General features: G+C 35.6%; 1 protein-coding gene across 2 annotated transcripts in view; it reads left to right on the forward strand.

The window, feature by feature from the left end:
- LOC137399398 (CWF19-like protein 2) overlaps nucleotides 1–5,196 on the forward strand; it is a 36,361-nt gene extending 31,165 nt beyond the window's left edge. For both annotated transcript variants that reach the window (XM_068085489.1, XM_068085490.1), the window contains exon 19: nucleotides 4,521–5,196. In XM_068085489.1, the coding sequence (XP_067941590.1) occupies nucleotides 4,521–4,676 (156 nt within the window). In that variant the 3' untranslated portion in view covers nucleotides 4,677–5,196. The remainder of the gene's footprint in view (nucleotides 1–4,520) is intronic.
- Nucleotides 5,197–10,794: the final 5,598 nt, after the last annotated feature.

Consider the following 10,794-nt stretch of genomic DNA (forward strand, 5'->3'; position numbering starts at 1 on the left):
AAACTTGCAGTTTTTATCAGCCGTACTATTTACTCGCTGACGCGAATTCAACAAACATTTGATACGCTTATTAAAGTTCTTATCACCCATTGCTTGTCATTAATAAGAGATTTGTTGTTGGTTGTTAGTATTGCAGCTGATAATGATAATTACCAGAGCCAGTAGCGCCTACTTGTTCAGTTATAAAGAGTCAAGGAACACTACTTCTATATGAGGTAGAAGCCCCTACAACGTAAATAATCCGTTCCAAGAACATTAATTTTATGTTATAGAGTTACGTGATACGAAGCATAAAATATATGTAAATAGTTTACTCCTTTCCAAGAGTTCCAAACTCATCACTTCGGTTTTTTAAAATGGGAAAAAAAACTTCCTAATTAAACCATAATTGTCACGTCACGTACAACATTTATCGTATTTTCTAGGTAAATCAGACACGCTGATTCCGATTTTACACTCAAAATAAAAATTGGTCCACTAATCTAACTTCAAGGTCATGAAGGTTTTTTTAAAGCGTTTCAATATCCGTCTCGAAAACAACACAATCGGCGTAACAAGCTTCGCCCATTAATATGTGACATAGCCTGGCTTTTTAGGAACGGAAGTTGGTGATGTTTAGTCAGCTTTAGAATAATAGAGATGGGTGTCTTAAAACCAGTTATTATTTAAATTCAGCCTGTAAAATAATCGCAGTTTTTTATGAAAGGTAGATAAACTATTTAAAATTGCTCGTAGCTTGTTACATGATGGTTAATAGGCTGAACGCCGAGAAAAATGAGCTCAAAAAATCGCGATTTTATCACAAGCTAACGTTGTTACCACACTTTTTTGAGCTCATTTTTAAATATGCAATGTTAAATAGCTTATCTACCTTTCAGAAAATACTGAGATTATTTTGAAGGCTAAAGTTAGGTAATGATAGGTTTTAAGACACCAATCTCTATTATTCTAAATCGGACTAAACATCCCTAACTTCCGTTCCTAAAAAGCTAGGTTACATCACAAATTTATGGGCGGAGTTTGTTGTGCCGATCGTTTTGTTTTCGAGACTGGTATTGAAACGCTGTAAAAAAGCCTTCATTAGTCTGAAAGTTAGTGGACCAATCTTTATTTTGAGTTCAAAATCAGCGTGCTTGATTTACCTAGTAAATACAATAAAAGTTGTACATGACAGTTATGGTTTAAATTACTGTACAATTATTATTGGATTATTATTGGTTTGGTTCAAGTACTTTTCCATCTTAGTTTTCATCACTTACACTTGGTTTAAAGTGTACAATTACGGTATTTTTACATCAAGTTCAAGGTGGTGCACACCTTTAATGTCTATTTAATTTGTTTTTTTGCTCTTTTCTTCCACAACAAAGTCTATGCTGTTAGGAAAGAAAGAATACTGTATATGTGTAAAATAAAGTAAGTAAATAGGCCTATATATAATAGAACTACTACGATACTTTTAAGGCTAACTATGGGACTCTCGTTATTCTAATCGTATTTGAGAACTTGCATCTGATTGACGCTCTGCATTATGTAGAATCTCTTACGTAATATGAGGCAAAAACTTGACATAGATTCATCACATTAAGTAAAATTTAAAACAAAGGAGGTTTACATTATATACACGTTTATTGTAGTGTCAGATATTCTAACGTTTCAAATTGCTGCTTGTTCCTCGTAGGCAGCCTTTTAAAAGACAGCAGTTGTAACCTATATCGACCAAGTTATTTTGGGAAATCTGTCATTGGATTGTTTATTGGTATCTAGTTGGAAAAACAAGAGAATAATTTGTAATGTACACATTTATATTTACTTTGCGGTGGGTGCATCCTACAGCACTCTAGCACCGTATACCTACCTATTTATCAAGGTAGCATTAGATAACACGATGTCATGTTTAATTATTCTGCATTGATGGGATAATAAGCATTCTATGCAACAGTAGGTCATAAATCATTCATTTGTAAGGATAGTTGCTTTGTGGAGGAAGGAAGGCATAGAGGAAGAAATTTGTTATTGGTTTTAGAAAACACCTACAAGGATATTTCGCTTTGATGTAATATAGTGTTGGTGTGTGCGAGAGGGGAGGCAACTTTAACGGTAACCCTCAGTGTTTCTCAGACTGGCCGCAGTTATTTTATAAGTTATTCAACTTTTTGATGTTTCAGTTCTGTTACTATCCCGTTCTGGATAGTTTTAATAATGCAATCTCCAAAAATATGTCCGAGATTATAATTATTGTGTTAGTTTCCTTTTTACAGCTTGTGTAGGGGTTGTAAAGGAGATATTTAGTAATCTAGCATATGTGGTTCTCTATAACAGATCTGTTTGATAGAACAGACAGAATACACGTGTGCGTGCGTGCGTGCGTGTGTGCATGTGTGCATGTAGTAACATGGAATCAAGTGTATGGTGTATAAAAGCTTCCAAAACAAGAACCTTCTGTATGATATTGTTCGAAGGTTACTGTATATCCCCGCATATAAGCCGAGCCCTAGAACTAACGAACAAAGTTACAAAACTAAGGGGTCAGGGGTCATTTTAACTCTGTTCGCACTCAAACAAAATAACATGCCAACAATTACAACTCGAACCATGCTATGCATGTGACTGATAGCCTGTTACTGACAGTTTGTTTTATACAGTAGCGGTGGCTTCCACTTGAAGAAAAGCCGCAAGGTAACATTTCTTTAAAAAAAAGCTACGAAACTGGCACATATCACCATTTTCTTCTGTCCAGCTTTTGTTCTCACGCTAAGAGAGCACGCACACGTGCGAAGCAGCACTTGGTTGATAATAGTACACTATGACAGCAATAACAGTCTATGATTGTCTGGTCATACAAGTGATCGTTTACGTGTTTACACCCATCACATACAACTGTACACGCAGTTTATTTGCAATAATCGTATCATTAGTACGGCTGAAAAAAATTTCCGTTATTAATAAAAGTAAAACAACTTTAATGGTTATCATTTTCATTAATTCTTTTTTGCAACCTTTTGCCGTGATAAGTGCGTATAGCAGCGTGTTACGATTTGTAGGATCAGTTGATATGACAATTTTATAAATTCAGGGTTCTACCACTGTTTTTGTAGGGTCAGTTTTTATGTGAGATCGGCTTATATGTGAAATCGGTTTATATGCAAGAATATACGGTAGTTTTATTCTATTCTGTTGAGGACTTGTGCACTATCGAACAAATGGTAGACAGTGAAAATTACAAAAACAAGTTGGTATGGTGATGAACGTCTGCAGAGCTCTCAGCCGGCACCGAGGGAGGTCATTAGGCGTACAACTGGCTGCAGTTGGCTGAGCAGCATTCACAATCAAACGAAATATAGGAAATAAGTTTTACATACGGCATCTATAGAGTGACTCCTCTGGTGCCAGACAGGAAATGGCAGAAGTCCTTGATGATGATGATGATGATTAGCCTGTCATCATATATGAAACTATGAAGGCGCTGGGGTCAATACAAAACGTAACAAGTCTGACATCGTGGTCACGGCTCCTCTCTAGAGATGCCCTGATTCTAGTATCCATATCAACATCTATAAAATAACAGAGGCTACATATTTGGATCAGTGTTCGCCAAACTTTTCTTAAATAAATCTGAAACCGGATATTTTTAAATACCTTCTAATGATTATCTTAGTAGTTAGTATTTTGCCCTACAACCCTAACAAATATTATAAACTGCAAGCATCTATCATTTAAATTCAAATGAAGTCTGTTCCTAGGTATGTATATTGCTAGATATCTAAGCCATATCGCTGATAGATTCGGCTTGTAGTTTTCCACTCTGGACTGGATGTCAATAATACATTTAAAGTCAGAAAGGATAATTGTAATACAGCCAACCAAAGATTAGAAGTCTAGTGTAAGGCTTTTATTTACTAGCATTATAAACTTTCATTATTCAAATTTGGGTTTTTTTCACAAATTTTAAACATCAGTTCGTTGTTTGTTATTTATGGCATAAAATAAATAAACAACTATGCAACAGAAATGGGCTAGACCAAGTTAGTCATAGGGAGATTCAGTAGATTGATATCACAAGCATTTGTACACACAGCAAGAATTTTTTGCATAAGAATATTGTGGTGAATGCACTTAAACTAGTTCTATAGAGAGGTAATAACTCCGGGATCTGGTAGACCCCCATTCATCATATATCATTGTCGCTATTGTAGATAGCTTCAAATGTGATTCAATTTTTTGTTAATATTTCTAGAACACCTGTAAATACGCTTCTATATTTGAGCCTTTGTGTCAGCACGAAAGGTGAAAGTTGCTAAGTTATTTGTCAATGTCATCCCTAAATAATATGGCGCGCAGTCGAAAATGTTGCTTAATAGCCCCAGTTGAATCAGGGTTAACAAATATAGCTTTGATAACTAACAATGTAACAGAATCTTACAATATACCTATACAACAAGTGAGGGTACATAACTTCTGCACCCATTCTTTAAAATTTAGTTTGTATTTTATTTGAAACTTCATTTTTGTAATTTGTGCAGGAAGTGATTGGAGGAATGATGGATGCTGACTCGAGGCTCTGGAGAAAACCCAGAAAGGAGGCGTTTGAGCAGCAACGAAAAAAAGTGATGGATTTCGCCAAAATGTGGAAACCTTACGATTTCACCAAACAACAGACGGAGAGTGATAGCGAATGAATGGTATAAACAATACATATACAGTTAGCATTCCTGCAGGTGTTGCGAGGGAGTTTTCATGTAATGCTGCATTTACGCAGGACCAGTTTGTCTTTATTTTCTTATCTGTATGTATTTCAGTCGCACATGACTGCGCAATGTGTCACTAGCTGCTATTGTAAATATTTCATGGTACATAGAGTAAACATGGACAGCAGATAGGGCAGTTAGTCACAATCTGAACTGTCAAAGGTAAATATAGCGTAATAGGTCATTTGTATATGTATATTATACACTTGCACATCAGAATGTTATTATATTGTTTTAGGGGTCTTCCTAAACCTTCTATTTTGGTGATATTTTGTAACTGTCAATGTTCTTAATAATGACAAACACAACTTTTGAAATGTCAAATATCTACTTTCAATAATTTCTTAGGAGATATGATCACTGATCTCTTAGGAGGCATGTATTTTTACTGACTTTTTATGAGATATCTACTTTCGCTGATCTCTTTGGATATACATGCTTTCATTGGTTCCTTAAGAGGTATGTAGTATATTTTGATCTCTTATGAGGTATTTATTTCACTGATCTCTTAGGATATGTGTATTTTCACTGATCTCTTAAAAGATATGCACTTTCACTGATCTCTTTGGCGATATTGTAAAGGAAACTGCCAGTTCCCTTTTCTGCTCCACAAGAGTAAAGACACCGCTTGTAAGCAACCAGATAAACATAGAGCTTTGCAAGTATGAGTACATGTGATCAATGTGTGGCATTACAACGAACCGCATGCAGAGGGACTGCCAGCTATATCTGCCTTCCTTGGCTCATCCTTATATGGATGCCCTCTTTCGTTAAGCTCTGCTCCTTGATCATGTCTTTTCAGTTCCTTTGTGGGCTCCTCTCGGTCCTTTGCCGGCTCAACTTGTAGGCCGAGTTGACTTTGCACTTAATGACCGAAGGCTCAACTTGTAGGCCGAGTTGTCTTTGCACTTAATGACCGAGGGAGCCGTAGCCTGCCGAGGGAACCGTAGCCTGCCGACTTGTCCTGTTAGCCGAGTTGGCTATAATTATGCAATCAATCTGCTGATCGCGCATGCCACTAAAGTGATGGTCACAGGAGCGCCGAACCGAACTAATTGATGCAAAACGACGTCGCTGTCAGCTGTAAAAAGTTCGGCCGAAGACATTTCTGGTCGAAACGAACCATTTCGGTCCTGCTCGAAATTTCATGGCCGAACCCTTGCTTTTATTGGCCAATTAAAATTCTAGCGAGCATGCGTCACATTTCTTCTTACGTGCGTGTGAGCAAAGTTAAAAAAGAAATGGGACGATACTTTTATTTCGTTAAATAACATGAAGCAATTTACGACAAGGCTCACCCGGACATGTGATTGTGTTGCATAAATTTAAGATGTTGCGCTTAAGTTTTGCATAAATGTAAGAGAATGGTTGTGATTTTCTTTTGTGTAGAATACAAGTAATGTGTCATATTCATCCTGATGAAGTATCGTTGACTGATTTATGTAAAACCACAGTACTATGATAAAGACTGTTTTTGTTTGTTATGTACTCACATAGAAAAACATTCACATGTTAATAAAAAATATAATTATGTTGATGGGAAGATTTGGCAAAACCTTTGTATCGAGTGATTTATTTTGAGCAGCTGAACGATCTTCTAATAAATCTGCTGTGTAATTATAATTTATAATTGTTCCTCAAAGTTTTTTGTTTATAATGGAAATATTTAACTCAAATACATAAAAACTACCAATGAAACAGTGTCCTGTCTCTATACGTATAGTATCTAAGAAGCGAAGTGACGTCGAATGCCGTGTGACATGTGCCACGAACTGAACCAGCCTCCGAACCGATCCTACATCGGTTCGATGCTCGTGTGACCACGCCTTAAGTAGGACCTCTCAGCCGAAACCTTGGTGGGAGTGCTTGGTTGGCTTCCACCACAATATGTACTTTTACTGATCTCTTATGAGTCATGTACTTTCACTGATCTCTGATGAGTCATGTACTTTCACTGATCTCTGATGAGTCATGTACTTTCACTGATCTTCTAGGAGTAATGCACTTTCACTGATCTTCTCAGGGATATGGATTGTTATAAAACCCAAGTCCATCATTTTTAGAATAACCAAATGTATCCAAGTGTAAGACTTACACCTCAATTGTTAATAAAGTGTTTATAGCTTTTTCTCTTAATAATAATTGTTTTGTTATTGCGTATTGCGTACGAAACCACTGGAACTCTAACCATCATATAGCTGCAGCTGAAAGAAAGGTAGTAAATTTCTCAGCTCTTGGGAAGGTAGTGAGCGGAGTCCCGTACCTCACCTTATGTCTGTTATCTTTAGTTATGCACTATTGTAGTTGTCGATGCTGCCTTATTTTAAACCAAACTTCGTCATCAATCGATGCCAATGCGATGAGCCATACTTAGACTTGGTTGTATTTGCATACCCACGCATGTCTCCGAATAATTGCTGTTTTATATAGCCTTTCATTTCTCAGCTTCATTCGTCTTTTGTACTCTAAAGAATTGTGGCAGCTATTCTCAGAGGGCCTACTGGGCTTCCATGTTTTACATGTTGCTTCCTGTGCGGAGCGTCTGTTTTTTAGCCAGGTTGTATTTGTATTGTTGCACTCGACAATTTGTCTTATCTACGGAAGGTCAGGAGACAGTTCATCAAGTGGCACATCTATGAATCCCCTTGAGATGAAATACCTTGATTCACATGGCTTCAGTATTTGAGTTCTTCGTAAAAAATCAATAGCATCAGTCTTCTCAGAATTTAATATTTCTTTGGGAAACCGTTACATGGTTTCTTTCTCAAGGATCTTCTTTCTATGGATTTTCGACGGTGGCATGAGATTACTGCTTTGAACAGGTTAGAAAGATCCTAGAATCAATGGTGAAAAAACCTGAGCTTTCTAGGTTACTTTTACAGTCAAAGTCTGTCGGTTCTTTCTCAATGTAACGAACAATTGGCTGGTTGCTCCGCTTTACTATTCCTATCTAATCCGTTACTATATGTACCCTCAATTGCACCTAAACACAGGTCAAGGTCGGTGTGTTGAAGTAATCATTGTCATTTTGTCCAAATCTCGGTTTCTTTCCAGTTCGCATGTGAGAGAACAATAGACAGTTTAGATTCAAGTAGCTATATCTTGCTCATTGGGAACAGTCAGTTTTCATTACAAATTTCATTACATATACAGCTCATGCGGTACTGTAGTTTGTACCAAATACCATGGCTGAGATAAAACGCTAGATCTAAATGTCGAATTAAAAGATTGTATCAGTTCAAGCAATTTTTTGCATACTGTTTTCGATGACTGAAGAGACAAGAAACTTGAAGGTAAACTTACACCATTGAAGAGATGTAAATGAAAATAATACCAATATAGAGCTAAGATATAAAGTTTCAATTTGATGTAATCTTTATCTCAGTAGACCTACCCAGTCTAAAGACATAATATTTTGAGTGAAATAATTTTCTGGAAAACTCAGATTCAAGCGGAAGTGCGACTATGATGTCTAAAGTTGCAAAGAGGCCGACAGTTATAGAGGCGCTTATTGCTGCAACTTAAACACAATAGGCAATATCAATTATAGCAATGATAGCAACTATGATGTCATTTCGGCACATCTATTTTTTCTTCTGAGCGTTTTAACCTCGATCAAGTTTTGTCGACTTTACTCTAAAAACATCGTAGCAGTCAAATCATCTCAAACATTTAAAACGGTCTCAAATAATAGAAACATACCGATAATTTCTGAAAATCTAGTGAATTTTTGTGTGAGCTCTTCTTTAAAACAGTGTTGTGGTGTACGACTGATACTTTCTCAAACAAATCAATTCGTTTGAGAGAGTGTCAGTCATGGGTTGGTAAAAAGCAACGCGAGTCAGTTATCAGATTGAACTTATCAAACTGTTTGTTTAGTAACTGCAAAAATTGTCACCTCATTTAGTTGACCCTCGATAATGTTCTAAAGTGTTACATACGCATGGCGCCGAGCTTCAGACTGCATAATCCTGATAGCGCTCCAATGTCTTACGACACTTACAGAAAGACAAAGTCGTTATATTACTTTACTGGAGAGGTTGTTTATATGTTCATTTATATCTTGGCAATAGCTCCATAATTAGTTATTGTCACAATGGTTAAGCCGAGTTTCTCCAGAACAGAGGAAAATAAAATTCATCAATATGCACTCCACTGGTTTTCAAACAAGACACGCAGTTTCTATCCACCTATATGAAAGTTTAAAAGAGAGCAGGTCTTTTGGTGTAGGTACTATCACTATGTTTCTTTTATAAATGTACGTTTTTGTTTACCATCAAGAATCATGATATCACCAAATACCTCATCGCTCAAAAATATCACTTCAAAAAAATCTTCAACTAGGTCAATCAAATGCTAAGAAAGTCCGTCAGGTCTCAAAATCGGTAAACATTGGTGGCGACTAAATATAACTAACGATTCTCTTGTTAGCGTCTTCGTTGCTCTAATATCAGGATGCACAAAAAATGATGAGAATGTAGCTACCTTGACAAGTTCATATGCCACAACACAAAGTACACAGTAAAGGTAAAGGTTACCTAGTAGGAGCCAAGGCTGTGGCTTCTTGTTCCTGTTGCAATACGATATCTCTCACAAGCTGTAGCAATACTGAGTTTCTGATCCCTGGGAAAGAGTGACTTTGAATTTCCAGGTTTCAATGGTTCATGATAGTTCTTCATGGACAGTTCAGTCGTTGTCACCGATTCATTTTGAAGAATATTCTGACATAGAATAAGAAAATAAATTACTAATAAAGGGTAGACTTTGACAACAAAGCTGGATTTATTTGTCATAGCGGTATGTTACATTTGCTCTGTGTGCTACGGTATACATATTATACTAAGGTATATATTTGTAGTATAATTAGTGTATTGAGCACTCGCTATTGGCTATTCTTTTTTATTATTTATGGAACTAGTGTTTCTCAGGACAATATATTTATATGCAAAGTATCTATCTAATTTTACTCTTTATGTTATTGGCATTGGGTGGTATATATAGATTTATGAATACCTAAATATATATACCTAAATATGTATATATATGTTTATGTATTTATAAAAATATTTATATATATATATCATTTAATGTCCATATCATACAGAGTAAATGCATATATGTATATATACGTATCAATATCAGTTGAGATCTACAGCCTGATGACTGCAAGCACGAAACTGACAGTAGCTAACCAAGATAACCATTCTATTTAATTCTCTACTAATTTATATATGTATAGATATATATATGTAGGCCTATATATATATATATATATATATATATATATATATGTAGGCCTATATATATATATATATATGTAGGCCTATATATATAATATATGTATTAGTAAAAGCGTAAGATTCGAGCAGAGTGCTCAATGATAAAATCAGAGTAAGTTAAAATCAATAAAACAGACTATAACTTTAGATTAATTTAAACACTATTTAGTGTTTTATCTAAAGTTATTGTCTATTTTATTGATTATATATATAAGATTTATTGGCCTACATATATACATATATATATATATAGATATCTAAAATCCTACATATATACGTGTGTATAAAATAGATAATAAAAGAGCAGTGTAAAATTTGATATAATTTGATCTCCACTTCAATGAAACTTCGAGCACTTTTATGGACAACGGGATACAATTCTGATTATATACGTGTGTATATATAAGCCTATATACATATATATATAATAAAAAGTAAAATTAAAATAATTATATATATATCCCACTTGTAGAGGAAATTTAAATGTGCCAGTTTGTAAGAGCAGATGTAATTCATATACCGGTAGTCATTAGAGCGTTGGGTGCAATAACACTTCGGCATCACATGTGGCTTATCCATACACCAGCAACAATCAACATGAGTGAGTTGCAGAAAAGTGCGCTATTGAAGATGCCTAAGATCTTGAGGCGAGTGCTTAAACTCCCTGGTCTCTGGTAGGAGACCCGAGTTTGAGTAAACATTTCCAGCCATAAACTAGAGTGAGCAAACAGTTTTATATATGCATGTATATATGGAAGTCTTACTCTGTC

The sequence above is a fragment of the Watersipora subatra genome, chromosome 7 (assembly GCF_963576615.1).
Source record: "Watersipora subatra chromosome 7, tzWatSuba1.1, whole genome shotgun sequence".
Lineage (NCBI taxonomy): Eukaryota > Metazoa > Bryozoa > Gymnolaemata > Cheilostomatida > Watersiporidae > Watersipora > Watersipora subatra.